Source organism: Quercus lobata, chromosome 10, assembly GCF_001633185.2.
Source record: "Quercus lobata isolate SW786 chromosome 10, ValleyOak3.0 Primary Assembly, whole genome shotgun sequence".
NCBI lineage: Eukaryota > Viridiplantae > Streptophyta > Magnoliopsida > Fagales > Fagaceae > Quercus > Quercus lobata.
In genome coordinates, this window is record NC_044913.1 from 2,600,531 (window position 1) to 2,616,495 (window position 15,965).

Here is a 15,965-nt window from a genome sequence, read left to right on the forward strand (position 1 = left end):
GGAATGTTGTGTCTACAACATTTTCACAACATATCACAATAAATTTTAAGTGGTATGTTGTTACTGGCTATTACAGGTGAACAAAAAAGTAATTTAAGTGGTAGATTCAAATTAAAACCAATAACAACTTGTCACATACAAATTTGTTATAAAAATATTATGAAAATATTGTAGATGTAGTAACACTTCTCTTAATTATATGATTACAACACTTATTGATATAATTGATTATCATTTTTTTAACTAGTGGAACTCATTTGGACCCTTCTTTAACGGACAACTCCATCTTGAAGAACCCTGCAATCCAAAATCCCAATGTATTAAAGGCAACCTAATCTTTTAAAAAATAGCCAATGAAATTCAGGACATTCTTGGTCATAATTTTGGGATTTCCTAAAATATAAACGAGGCTTTCCATATTTTACACGAAATGGAATGAATCCATTTCACAATAAGTTTTTATTACTTAGATTTAACAATAAATTATGTGAAATTAAATAGATCATTAAATTTATAATATTTAATCTGACAATAAAATGAATTTATTTCAAATGAAAGGGTGCACCAATTTGAAGTTAGAAAAATCCAAAAACAAACTAGGAGACTTTGCTAAATTGCTAATATACATAATCATACTAATTACACAATACACATGATCATTTGGAGGCATTTTTCTTTCTATTTGGCAAAATAAATCAAGGGCAATGTTTGTTACACACAATGTGTTGTTTATTTTCATAAAATAAAGAAGTGAGTTAAACTTATGTTTTCAGTTATTGAAACACAAACTGTGTGTAATAGAATTTACCCATAAATCAAAGTCACTACCTTAGGTTTGAGATGTTGCAACTGCTCGCAGTTTGTCCCGAAATTTTAGAGCTTACGTTAGCATCATGCAGCTCGTGCAACTTCAACACAAAGCAAACATGAAAATACATGTCAGCTCTAATATCCAAATTGTAAATCAATCTTGATTTCTAGGTAATAAAAAACTCTGCAGGTACATATATAACATCATAAGTCTTTGAAATCTCACTCGTCTCTGTAGATGAGAGTTTTCCTCTTGCAGGGCTCTTTGCTGCGTGTAAACAAGATCCACACAAACAAAACAAAATGAATCTTTTATGTGTAATAGACATAAATTTGACTTTGAAGATAATAGATTGATTTGCTAGGGGTATATATACTAATTTTCTCAACTATTCTCTTCTTGTATTTTTCTATTTTGGTTAAGAGACATAAGAATAATAAGATTTGCTTCAAGGGAAACCTAGACCTCTAAGTTAGACTAGTTGATTTGATTTTATAATGTTTTGTAGGGTCTTCTTGGAAGGTAAGAGATAGCTGAGTTGTCTCAACCATTCTTCCATTAATATTTGCTTGACCTCCAGCATATATTATTGTGGATTTGGGCCTTTTGGCTATTGATGCTCTCTCTTTACACAAAAACGTGGCTGTTGATGAGTTGTTTAAGATGTGCATTCAAGTTTGAAAAAAGAACATCTCTCATATCTCCTTGACTATTTTCACCTCACAGGCAAAAATAGCCCAATTCCTCCTTCTCTAAGCATCTCAATCGTTATTTTATACTAGCTTTGATACCAATTGTTACGAGCTTACGTAATAAGTTATTAAGACAATAAATTAAATGCAATACAAACTGAAATTACCAAAAAAACTATCAATTTATGTAGGTTATGTAATCAGAAAAATGTGATAGGTCATTTGGTTTTGTCATATAATTGATTAGGTCTATGGAACTTCAAGCCTGGCATAGCTTGATAAAATAACAGGGTCTTTATTTATTTATTGGCAGCATTTGAGTCCAACGAAGTCCCAAGCCCTAGACTAGCTAGCTAGCAAACTGGTTCCATTTTAGGTTATTAGTTATATTATCTCACCTTCCTTTTCATCAAGTTGATGTTCTCCGAAATAATGCGCCTCTGTTGAAAAATCAGAACAAAAAATTAGTCACAAGAAGGTTAAATTATATGTTAATTCCATGCATAAAATCAGAACGAGAATGAATTATAAGTTGCTATATTTATAGTGTTATCAAAAGTCTTATGCATTCTCATTGGTATTATTTGTTTGATTTTGAGTATGAGTGATGTTACCACTACCATCAATTTTATTATAAGTCTTATAAATTGATGTATCAAATTTTAAACACAAAAACTTAAGGAGTTATTTAGAGTCTTATTTGTTACATTATTTATTACGTTATTAATGTGATACTGATTACATATATTATGACATTAGTTTATAAAAAAATTTAGTAAAATTGATAATACTTTTAGTGTTTTTCTTTCAAATGTTATGGGTTTCTATGACGACAATATCAATCATTACCTTTTTAGAGTGAACACGTTCAACTGCAGTCCTTGTCTGTCGCTCTAGCTGTTTTAACTCTTTCATGCCCAATGATGACAGATCTTCTCCAGCTGAGTGTCTACAAAACCAAAAGATTGAAAATAGATGAAAATTGCAGTGATATAATTGTAGACAAGTCTTAATCCGGCGTATGATATAATTATAGCCATTGAACATACCTAAGTCTTGCCTCCAATATGTCCACTGATCGCTTTAACTCTTCAATTTCAGCCCTCCAAAACTATTAATAACAAAAAGTAAAAGCAACTAAGAATTTAATATCAATCACTAATCAAATGGTAGAACTCCCTGAAAGATCAACAACATTCAAGCTTTAGCCTTTGAGGGTTTATTCAAGAAGCAGTTATTTGTGCAACATGATTTTTATTACACAGAAAGGTTCAAAGTCCGATTGCTAATTAAGTGACCAAATGATCTTACAATATTATGTGATATTAGTGCATCACTTCCTAAACCAATTAGACTTATAATTGGGAACCACAAATAGATTAAAGTTACTATCTTTATGATGCATAATAAGACGCAAAGAAGTAAGTTCTAATGCAAAAGTACTTCCCCCTAAAAAAAAAAAAAAGTACTTTGTATACTAACTTAATGAAGCATGAACACAGCAACATGCGTGCAACTATACAAGAAGATTTGTATTCACCCTCTTAATTGACATATTTTTTTAACTACCACTAATGTTATTTTAATTTTACGTCTTTGTGTATAATCTTTTTTTGTTCCTTTGACTTAAATCAATTCGCTCTTCCTTACAAATGCATTAATCACTCTTCTCTACACATGATCAAACCATCTCAAATGATTCTCTCTCTCTTTTTTCATCAATAAGAATCACCCTTACCTTTAAGCAACTTCCTCCATTTCAAATTTTTTTCATTCCTTATATTTCCAGCAATCTATTTTAACATTCTCATTTCAGTTAAACCCATTTAATGAACATATATACACACACATATATATATATATATATATATATATATTATAGCTCAACACTCAATACCATAGAGCACATCTAGTTTTATAGCTATCTTAAATAATTATCCTTTAACTTGATACATATTCTATAATAGCACAATACTCTTGATGATGCACTTCTCCACTAAATTAAGCTTACTCTTATCCTACAATTCATATCTTCTTCAATCTTTGCATTCTCTTCATAACCAACCTTTTGGGGGTGGGTGCAGTGTGACAACCAAAGCTAGAAGGACTAAAGTTGGAAGTGTTAGAATATTTTATAATATGTAACCATGTCTTTCTAGAATACCATGAGTTATTGTGATTTAGGGTTACTTTACTAAACCTAATGTGTGTGTCTATCTTTTATTGAGTTCATTGTGATATACAATTCAAAATAATAAATATATAATCATAAAGGACTTTCTACTATAGACATAGGTCGTTAGACCAAACCACAATAATTCTTATCTTTCTTCGTCTTTCTTTTTTACATCATTTTTTTCTTATTTATATTATAACTAAAATACAGGGTTGAATTGGAGAACATCTATATAATTACTTATGGTTACACAATACTTTTGATGCACATCTCCACTTCATTCTTTTAATTCTATTATTTAAATTCTCTTCAATCTCTCCATACTTATTAATTATGGATCCAATATATCAAAAGCACTCACTCTTTGGTATCTTTGTAAACCTCCCATCCAATCCTTAAATAATTCAATAAACAGCATACACCTCATATACCAACAATTTTTTTTAGCTTAATAAAAGTTATTTGTTCCACTCTATCACCTAGCATACCAAACCATTTTTTTAGCTTAATAAAAATTCTTTATTCCACTCTAACACCTAGTATACCAAACCATTTTTTTAGCTTAATAAAAATTCTTTACTCCACTCTAAGTGTTTCACTTTATATTCAATCAATCACGTTTATCCACATGCCTCCCTTTTTTATCTTATACAATTGGTAAAACATATAGTGCAATACTCAATGTGAAATAGAAGATTTTTATTCCTTTGTCGCCTTATGAAAAAGTGAAAACCAAAGCTAGAATGGTAGAAGTTGGAAGTGGTAGAATATGATATATATATATATATATATATATATTATGATGGTGTTATAAATCCGTAGATCATGGTTTTGTAGAATATCATGAGTTTTTGTGATTTTAGGATTACCCTACTAAACTTAAATAATGTATTCTTACATATATAGAGGTTCATTGTAAAACACAACTTAAATTAGTAAAGATGTAGCCACAAGGACTTTTTGCCGAGGATATAGATCATTAGGTTGAATCATGTTAATTCTCCTAATACTTCTACTATCTTTCTCTACATATATCATCTTATTTTTATGTTTTAACAGGAGGAGTTAAGACTATGTGGGTTTAATTAGAGAAATAATTATTTGTAATTTAAGATTATAGGGTGAATTTTAAATATAATAAAAAATTTTGGAAGGACCATCTTTACAATATAAGGAATATTTAGGACATATCAAGAAGTTTGAAGGCCCGAGGTTTATTATACCAATGTTAAGAGCCACAAGGTCTGGGATTGGGTCCATTTCTAAATCTAAAAAATAGGAGACCAAGTTGTTTCAAAGGACAGAAAGGAAAGTAGTCATCATATGAAATAGCAATAATTTCAGTCACTGTGTTGAATTAACTTCAAGATGAACAGAAGCCCTTTCCCTTTGGAGTTTACATTTAATATTGGTCTTGGAAGTAATGTTTGTCTACGGACAGCTGGAGATAACCTAGCTAACGGTATATTTGTATCTTAGATTTGGTCACAGAGTGGTGGTATATGATGCTGCTAATGATCTAAATGCCAAAATCTCAAGTGTTCTAAAGGGCAAAGATTGGCTGTGGAAACCTACTAGATATGAAGAACTTGTATCTATTCAAAGGAAGTTAGCAATTTTCAGGCCTTCTTGGCTGTCATCCAAATCAGGTAAGTATACATCCTCAAAAACCTATAACTATATATATATATATATATATATATAGATTGGAAAGAAAAACCAATGGTGGAAATTGGTTTGGTTTGGTTTATAAACTGTATTCCTAAGCATAAATAGGTTGTTTACTGAACAGAGGCTAATGCAGTGGGGAATACAGGTTGAGGGTCAATGTATAATTTGCAGGAATCGACTTGAAAATAGGGAGCATTTGTTTTTTGGATGTTAATCCTCCTGTAAGAGAATCTGGTAGCAGGTAATGAACTATTATAGTATTAAGCACCCCAAGTTCAGTTGGGATGATCTAATAGGTTGGGGTAAATCTGAGCTTAAAGGAAAAAGACATAAAAAGTTGTGGTTTCCAAACTTGTTTTATGGGCTGCTGGATACCACATCTGGCAGCACAGAAATGCCATGATACATAGAGGGCAGGATTGCAACTAAGTAATGAGTATTTAAGGCTGCAGACAGATGGAAGTAAAAAACGAATGAAAGCAAGATGAGGGTTTGCAATTTGCAACTCTATTAGAAACGGAACTCTCCATTTCAAGTTAGATGGAGACCATTTCAACCACCGCGTATTCTTGGCGTAATGGAGTGGTGGGTAAGGGTCTGGATTCAAGTTTCAAAGAGAAAACTCCACACATATGTACACTTAGATTAGGCAAGAATAAAAATTTTATCTTATATAAAAAAAAAAAAATGAAGATTGTTTCTTGATTAAGATTTTATTTCCTAAATCTGACAATTAATATATTAAGTATAACATCATTTAAAATTTTAAATAACTTGACATTAAATACACTTTTTGATTTACAAAATTTAATCTACACTATGAAATTAATCAATTTCAAATGAAAATTTGTGGGGCATTATTTGTGTCACTTGTGGGGCTTTTCATATTCTGTCCTAAAGTCTCCTTGAATTAGTTTTGATGCTGGTAAATTGCCATGATTGTAGAGGTTGAGCTTTTTGCTACCCCTCTGTAAATGTGTCCTGCTATTCATTGTTTGAGATGAAATAAAATCTGCTCACTCATCTAAAAAAATAGTTCAAGTAGCTAGTTTGAGAAAAGCAATTAATATAGGATACCTCCATTGGTCTAGAGTATTGGTCAATTGATTGAGGCAATCCTACTTCACTGCGATACCTTGCTATAGTTCTGTTCATGCTGCATCCATTAACATTATCACAAACAAAATATAAACATATTTGTTGTACATGCACGTTGCATATATACACATATATATTCAAAAAGTAACTCAAAGAAATATTAAAAACAAAGAGATAGAGAGAGGGAAAGGGAGAGAAGTAACTCATGGCTAGCAAATTGGTAACCCTTTCCAGAGGGAGAGAAGATGACTAGTGCAACTTCAGCATCACATAGAATAGACAACTCAAAAGCCTTCTTCAAAAGCCCATTTCTTCTCTTTGAGAAGGTCACCTGTCTGCTTGTTGGGTTCTCTATTCTCTTCAGCTCTACCTTTCCTCTTCCCATTTCTTCAACCCGGCCCAAAAAAAACTAAGCAAAACCCTTTGTAATATGCTATGCGAAGCTAAAACAAACATAAACATACGCTTTCTGAGTAAAGAATATTATAATATACACTTACATATATATAGTGGTTTGTCTTGAAACTTCTTACATGCCCATGCAAGCAAAATATGCTAAAATTTCTATACGAAAAGTCAAAACTAGGATACAAAAATTAAGGAAAATGAAGGAGACGGTCCGGCGCAGAAGACGTAGGTGCGACACGACAGCACTACCCAATCTCCTGCTCATATGATCCTTTTCTTTCATTATTATACCGAAGACCTTGTTGATTTCTTTGTACTACATGAGCCTACAGTACGTTTTCAACCCTCATCTCCATCTCTATGGTTTGTAATCGAAATGGTATCTTTTTTTTCTTTTTTCTTTCTTTTTTTTTTTCTTTTTTTTTTTTAATTTAAGAAGGAAATGATATCTTAATTTTATATCAGACTATTTCACTCCTTACACATGAGACATTACGGAAACTTCATTAATCAATAGTTTGGTAGATAGAACTTGAATTTTTAAGTTTATGACACGTCTGTCAAATCTATTAAACTTACCACTCGGATGTCTTGAAGAGACTATCTAAAATATAATATTGAATACTTAAATCTAATTTAGAGATTCTATGGATTATTTTAAGCATGTTATCCTTACACATGAGAAATTACGGACACTCCATTAATTGATAGTATGGTAAATAGAACTTGAACTTCTAAGTTTATGATACATCTTTCAAATCCATTGAACCCACCACTTAGATGTCCCTGAAAAGACAATATCTAAAATGTGATATTGAATACTTAAATCTAATTTAGAGGTTCTGTGGGCTTAGTTTAAGCATGTTATGCTTTGAATGAATAATAGGTCAGGGCGCAGTTTAGTAAGGGGGATATGATGTTGAACCTATTCTTTTATAATAATGAAAAATTAGTTGTTTTTATTGTCAATTTAGGTAGATTGTTGAATCACGTAAAATTTCGTGTATTGATTTTCTCTCCTATTCTCTTTATTTTTTCACAAAATTTCTTGGCTCAACAATAATTTTACATTTTTTATGAGGATGTGAGGGATATATGATGCAAATAAGAGTATATATTGTTGGGAATATTCACGAAATTTCTAGATCTGTGAGATGCCAAAAAAGAGAAAAAATATGTACCAAAGAAAACAATCACACAATACAATATTTATATGGTTCGGCAATTTGCCTACGTCCACGAAGTTGATGTGATTTCATTATTCACAAAAAAAAATATAAGATGTAGCAGTACAGGTCTTCTCTCTCAAAACAACACCCCAAGCCCTAATCTGAACCCATGGTATTTCTATACTACACACAATTCACAATGGGCTAAAAATGGGCCAAAACTTTTTCTAGGAGAGTGCTTCGGCTTGGGCCTCCACTCCATGGACTAAACCTCAGAAAATTTTCCATTAAAACTCATACCACTTTTATATCGGGTAAGTTCATAATCTGAATCAAATACAACTAAGTTCCACATAACCCAACATATATTATGCTAATATAACTATAAAAGCTTAATCATTATATTTCAGGCGTGCCCTTTCTCAAAAAACACAAGTTTGCCACTCCAATAGCCATGCCTCTTAGTCAATACCCTTCATTTTGGACACTTGGAGTCTGTCTGAATACCACTTATTTGCTGAAAACTGAAAACTTATTGCTGAAAATATTATAGCAAAATAATTTTTAAATATAAATAGTGCCGTGTGGAATCCAGCAAAATATATAATCTATGTTTATCTTGAAGTTGGCTGAAAAGTGCACAGTTGCCGTGAGACCCACCTTTCAAATGCCAAACACAGAACACCAGCTGAAACATGCAATCCAAACTCATTCTTGGACGCATCCTTTGCTAGTGGAAACCTTCCCCTTTGTTTAATAGAAAGTCTCTCATTAAATATTCTCTATATCTCTACAATGTGGGAAAACAAATTTCAAATAGGTAATTATGTTTAACAATTTGAAAGAAAATTCATGATAGTTAGATATATGATATGCTTGGATACTACTTATTTTGTTGAAAACTGAAAATACTATAGCAAAATAATTTTTAAATGTGTGAATAGGTTGAGGGAACCATTTTTAATGAAACTTTTGGTTAAAAAAGAGGTTTATGAATTCTATGAACAGTGCATGGGATCCACTGAAAAAGACAGAAATACACTTCTCAAAAAAAAAAAAAAAAAAACCAAAACATACACACCTTGGTTATCATCAGTATCCAAATGAATACACAATGTGTACGAGACAGCTAAAATTTTGTTTTCAAAACACCGATTTCATTTAAAATTGTGAAACAGTGTTTTCAAAACATAATTTCACAATTATAACTGAAATTATGTTTTTAAAATAATGATTTCAGCTAAAATGTATATGGCAGTATATATATAGCTCAGCATGTACAACAATAAATAGCATTAAAAACAAAATCCATAAATCTAAATATTTAAGGTTTAATGAGTACCATGATTTTGGAAATTCAAAAAACATCCGCAAGGAGTCGACACGTAAAATAGTACCATAAAAGGGGACTCTGAGATCCTACCAGAGATCGACACGTAAAAAAGTAATGTAAAACGGAACCTCTGAGGTCCAACTAGAGATCAACACGCATATTGATGATTTGATTGCCTAGTATATTCGTAAGCGGATTTGGACGTACATTTTGTTTGCAAAAAACAAAAGTGTCAAAATCCCATCATGTGGTTTTGAATAAAGAAAATGAATGTTACAAAGTCTGGTTTAGCTTTATGAGAAAATGGGGGGTGAAAGGTGTCAAATATCATTCGAATCGGTAGAAAATATGGGGACATGATGAGTGTTGTCGAACTTTATATGGAAAATGGGCTGACAGGCGTCGACATATCGTTGGAGTTAAGGTTAGCCTGTCCTTGAGGTTGGGACTATAAGCCAAGTTGATAAAATGAAGCACCTCCTTGTGGCCATGGCCATTACACAAGGATAGTGTTTTTTTTTTTTTTTTGAAAACACACAAGGATAGTGTTAAACCTAGGACGTCAAAGTGTTTGAACTTTGAACACTCCTCTGATTCTCAACCCCATGATGTTGACATAGAGCATTAGCTGCTGCATTTTGTATATTACATTGAGTTTGTGTGTGTATATAATATATGGGTCCAGTTAATATGTGCAAGCCTTTCACTTTTGGAAAAATTTTCTTAGAAATTGAAAAAATTGTCAATACTTTTTCAATTCTCGAAATTTTTTTTTTCCAAAAATGGTTAGTTATTGTGTGCCCTTAGGGCACACATTAACAAAATCCATAATATATATAGAGTGTGACACTGGTGTAACAATAAGTGACATTGACTTGAAACATTAGCTACATTTGTGCGTTCTAAAAGATTCGATCAAATTTCAAGTTTAAAATCATGTTAAGAAGATATTGAATATTTTAAGTTTCAAACCACTCGTACAAGTGAAATTATTCTTGCTCAAGTAAGCATTAGATAGAAAGTTCGTGGAAGCCATGCTCGACCAAAATTTAAATAGAATGTTCATGGAACCCTTGCTCGAATCCCTAGATGTTGACATGGAGCATTAGTTGCTGCATTTGTATATTCCATTGAGTTTGTGTGAGTGTATATAATATATATAGAGTGTGACTCTGGTGTGATGACAAGTGACATTGACTTGAAGCATTAGTTGCATTTGTGCGTTTTAAAAGACTCGCACAAATTTCAAGTTTAAAGTCATGTTAAGAAGAAAATTGAATATTTTAAGTTTTAGACCACTTATACAAGTGAAATTATTCTCGCTCAAGTAAATGTTAGATAGAAAGTTCATGGAAGCCTTGCTCGACCGAAATTTAAACAGAATGTTTGTTCAACCTTTGCTTGACACTTAGTCGAACGAAAATCTCATGGTTAGTTAACGGACTTTTTATACTACATGTTTAACCTAGTTTTGTCTATACATACCAACCCTTGCTACACTAAGAGAGGCGACCATACAATAGCAAATCTAAAAGTCAAACTCTCTTGAGCCAAAGAGTTTTAATTCCTCTCTTTTGAGTGTTTCTTCCTACAAGATTTTAACCTAAAATTTCTCTATGAGAGTTTCTTGAATTGAGCCTATACTGTTGATGATTATTTGAAATCAATTAAGTTAGTTCTTCAAAAGCAGATCATTGTTGATCTTTGTAGTCCATATTATTGCAAATGAGGTTTCTTTGAAGAGAATGTTTGTGCATAGATATTCCAATGTTTTTGGACCACTATTGTAGATGGCAAGCGGAACGTTTGCTGAAGTCACATAGAGAGAGTCTAGTTTCAAGAGTTTTGTAAGTCGGTTATTGTAACTGTTTCTTCTATAGTGGTTTTTCCTTTGAATAGGTTCTTTCATTGGTTTTCCACTTCAATACCAAGTTTATATGACTTTTACTGCTTTCACTATTATTGTTTTTAGATTTTGATCAATTAATTAATCTGTTACTTAGTAGTTTGGGGCCTCCATAAGTTTTCATCAAGAATCAGCCTCTTCCTATTATAAGGTGACTAAACTTGGACACATCCATAATCATAGATACAAGTGGTAAATCAGTTGCATGTCATTTTGTTCGTACTAATGATTTTTCATTTAAGAAAACTGATTACAATATTTTCAAAATCATTTTTAAAGTGGTGACGAAACACAATAAACAAGTCATTTTCTTATAAATTGTTGTTAACTGAACATATCTTTCCTGAATCCTTAATGGGATTTAAGTGATAACCTAGTGGTAATAGCATCCTTTATGATGATGTTTAATGTTTATGGTTTGAACTTTACATTGCCATCTCCCACTATCTACCTTTTAAATGTATATTGTGTAGGTGCATGCTGAGTCCTACATTGGATTTTTAGGAGAGAGTGTATCTTTTTGGATCTCTAATTACAACTTGACTAGTTCTTTTGGAATATATATAAGTGCAAATGTGGATAATGTTTTCCTTAGGTTGTTACAAGAGTGGTGATAATTACACACTGCATGTATGAGACATACTGCTAAAATCGTATTAATTAAAATTCATTTCACAATTATAACTGAAATCGTATTTTCAACTATTGTGTGTACGATTGTGTGCAAGTTACCACGTGCAACAATAATTAGCTTTGTCAACTGAACTCTTATTCATTCACCAAAAATTTAAAATAATTTGACAATTTCTCTATCTTTATATTTGTAAAATTTAAATCTGAATCAAAAAATTGATCTGGACCATTTTTCTCAACCCTCATGTCTAATGTGACCAAGGCAGGTTCAGGCCGAAAGTATGGGTCAGTCTGTCACTTCCTCTTTTATATACTTGTTCTATGTAATGGGTGGTACTGTATATTTTCAACGATAAAAGCCTTGTATTATTCAAGGACCACGTATTATAAATTTATAATCAATGATGCAAAATTAGCCTAGCCCAATTCCAAACTCAGGTTCAACTAATTGGATACCACTTATTTGCTGAAAACTGAAAATTTATTGCTGAAAACACTGTAGTAAAATAATTTTTAAATGTATGAATAGTACCGTAAGACCCAAAAATGTATTAGTATGTGCGTTTTTGGCACTATTCACGACCCAATAAAAAACACAAATACTGGATTGCACGCCCAAACGCACACATAGGGTAAATATTTGAGGTTCCATTATATGGGGTTACGGGCCTTATGGCTTATAACCCAATACATAATCCAATCATTCACGAGTCTTATTTCACTGGAAGATATCATAAGCCTTTGTAGAAAATCAAGTTTCAATCCCAGTTGAGCAATTACGAATTCTTTTTTTCTGTCCTTTGTTTCTTTGGAATCCTTTTGGTGCTACAATTTTTCGGTCATCAGCTCTTTATTCTAAAAAATAAATAAATAAATTTAAGAAAATTTTTCATTATTTAAGAAAAGAAAAAAGGGGATGGGAGGCTGAATTTATTAAAATCCTATAATGATTTTCTAAAAGGAATGGGTCGAAGAAGTTACATAAGGCTTAGCTCATGCTAGCCTAATTGTGTGAGAGCTATAGTACCTTGCCAACATCTATTTTTCTTTTCCCTTTTTTTCCTACCCTCTTCCACCCTCATTTAGCCTTTCTTTTGATAATTTGATAGCGAAAGAGCAACATAAATCTTAGATGTCTCCATCACACCCAAAAAAAAAACCATTTCTTTTGATAATTTGATAGAGAAAGAGGAATATAAATCTTAGATGACCTGTGGAATTACAAGGGTTCTTTGGCGCGGCCTTTGTATAAGGCTTTGATATGAATATAAGCCATACAAGGTCCACATTATCTCCTTCTCAAAAAATAATAATAATAATAATAATCTGATGATTCTTTAGCTCATTTAAAAAATTAAATAGGTTGTGTGATAAGAAAAAATCTAAATACTCATATGAGTTGCAAGATACTGGGTTGAAGGAATTTCCTCCCAACTGGTTTGGAAGAAAGTATATACGTGTGTAAATATATATTATATTGGTATCCTCTTCTAATAGATTGGGGAGAATCCATCTCTTTTTTTCCCATTTCAGTTGTGTATGTGCTGAGAAGGAAGATGATACAGTCCCTAATCCCTTTTTGTTGCAGTAAATTATTCCCATCCAAAAAGAATTACACATCAAAAGTAAAGTACAATTACAAACCAAGCTATAAGCTTTCTGTCTCATTGGTCTTCTAGGAAGAAAAGGATAATTCAAGAACAAATAATTTTCAAAAAAGCTATAACTTTTTGTCTCATTGGTCTTCTAGCAAGAAAAGGAAAATTCAAGAACAAATAAATTTTTTTTAAAAAAAATATCTTATGATTCCCATCTCTTAAAACTACAAGAAGATAAGAATGAAATTTCCCACCCTATTTGACCACATTCAAAAGCAACAACTTCAAGTCAACATTTTTATATTATTTATAGATACAATTACTCTACCCCTAGAAAATACTCATATAATACCAAAATTCATTCAGGTCTTATCTCTTAAATTTAATCAACAATCTCTAATATCATCACATGGGTGCATGTGCATCACTAATAAATCAACTTCATTGACCTCAATTTTTCTTATCTAACCTCATACAACTTTTTTTTCCCCAGTTATCATACACTTCATTATTTCTTTTGGTTATCGCTCATAAAAATTACTAGATACACAGTTACATATACACAAAGAAACAAATCATAAAAAGGAAAGGTATGACATTTTGTAAACACTATCAATAACAAGTTCAAATATATAAATTACAAAGCAAGAAGCATCAAACTGTTTAATCTATGCAACCCCTTCAACAGATCCAAAATAAACAATCCATGAAATATAAAAAAAAAGTGCTTAGCTTAATTAGCCAGTGTAGACGTGAACACCAATGGCAATAAGAAAGATAGTGATAAGGCCAAAGAAAATGATAGCATGAACCAGAATAGCAGCACCACTTGTCTGCATGTTCCCAAACTCAACCACCTTGCCCCCTGCTGGAATCTGAAACAAAAGCCCTGGACTCAACAGCACAAACAACACCACTGCTATTATCACTGGCCCCCAGTCTGCCATGCCTATCTAGCTAGCTAGATCCTTGTGTGCAAAGAAAAGCTGGAAACTTTTTGTGTGAACTGAAGAGAGATTGCAACAAAGTGAAGTACTCTTTTGGTGAAATGGGTGTGCGAAAGTTCTGAGAAAAAGAAGTGGGGTAAGAGGGTTATTGAGGATTGAGATAGGGAACACAAAAAGACAGGTGCATTGATATGAATGCTTACTCGTGAGTAGTGACCAGTGAGAGATGAATTGAGTGCAACCAATAAAATAACCTTTGCCAGCACTTTGTTGCCGTGGTTTCTACGGCTGTGATTTTCTTGGGATTAAACTGTGATCAAATTAATATATTATGAATCTTATTTTGGTATATTATTATAAATGAAAAGAACTCGGTTGGTAATTAAGTACAATTAAATTTTTGCATGCAAATTAACAAATATTTAGAGTGATTAAAGATTGCTCAATTGGTAAAGTTTTTTTATGATTATATAAAAAATTTAGAAGTTGAAACAAACGCCATAAGTTGAAACTCTTTCAAAAAAAAAAAGTGATTAAGCTATTAAATATTCTTTGGAAAGGGACCTAACTTTAATCGTATGTGTGCCGTTCTAAATTGTATGTAATCACTCTAACTTTAAAAAGCATATAACTACAATCTTAAGGTGAAAAAAAAAAATTTCCGTTGTTATCATGTATGTGAGAAATAATTTGAAGATTTTTTTTTTATTATATATACAAAAAGAAATGAGTTCAAGTTACAATAAATGTAACTTGATAAGAGCTATACATTTTTTCAACCATTCATTCTTATTAAATTCAACTGTGACTTTTTATCAGTCATAAATAAGCAAAAAATATTTTTTGAAGAGTTGTTTTTTGTGTCCAATTTTTTAAAAAACAACTATTCAACATTTTTCATCATCAATCATCTCTAAAAATAAGAATAATGCTTGTGCCATAACTTACCCACATAGCGAGTTGTGAGTGGTAGAGAGGTGACCCCACAAGTTCTGCCACTTTATGTGGCACTAGCACAACTCCAAAAAAAAATTCATGTATTGAGTATTGTTAAAGAAGTATGGTCTGAATTTTTTTTTTTTTTTTTTTTTTTTTTTTTTTATGAACGGTACGGTCTGAATATTGGGTTCTTGGGTTCTGAATGTTTGCAAACTCTTATTTTCAATTTGAGTAATGCTACAGCCAAGGTTGGCTCAACAACTTTAGGGTTTAAGGCGAAAATTTTAAGTCTTTTTTTAATATTTAAATATTAATTAAATAATATTTATTGAATTTTTTTATTTTTTAATAAAAATCTATTTTTCTTACTTTTTGAGATGTAAAATTAATAATTAAGTTTTTGTTTTTAAATTCCTCTAACATTACTTTTTCAATTAATAATTTGACTAATTCACTTAATTTTATTAGACCTTAAATAAAATTTTATTAATTAATACGATAATATAATAAAGTAAAAAAAGACTATTCATGCTATAGTGGGTGGGTTAATGTCTTAGAGAATCACCGTCAGGTGTGCCAGATAC

General features: G+C 31.5%; 2 protein-coding genes across 2 annotated transcripts; both read right to left on the bottom strand.

Annotated features, from left to right (window-relative positions):
• Positions 1 to 269: 269 nt before the first annotated feature.
• On the bottom strand, positions 270 to 6,833 carry LOC115963509 (truncated transcription factor CAULIFLOWER A-like). The gene is made up of 8 exons (XM_031082515.1): positions 6,652 to 6,833; positions 6,428 to 6,506; positions 2,553 to 2,614; positions 2,353 to 2,452; positions 1,902 to 1,943; positions 1,037 to 1,078; positions 829 to 908; positions 270 to 297 (listed from the first exon to the last, which is right to left on the bottom strand). The coding sequence occupies exons 1-8, from the start codon at positions 6,831 to 6,833 to the stop codon at positions 270 to 272; spliced, it is 615 nt and encodes a 204-aa protein (XP_030938375.1).
• Positions 6,834 to 14,093: 7,260 nt separating this feature from the next.
• On the bottom strand, positions 14,094 to 14,662 carry LOC115965352. The gene has a single exon (XM_031084554.1). It carries the CDS (start codon positions 14,440 to 14,442, stop codon positions 14,233 to 14,235), a length of 210 nt encoding a protein of 69 aa, XP_030940414.1. The 5' UTR covers positions 14,443 to 14,662; the 3' UTR covers positions 14,094 to 14,232.
• Positions 14,663 to 15,965: the final 1,303 nt, after the last annotated feature.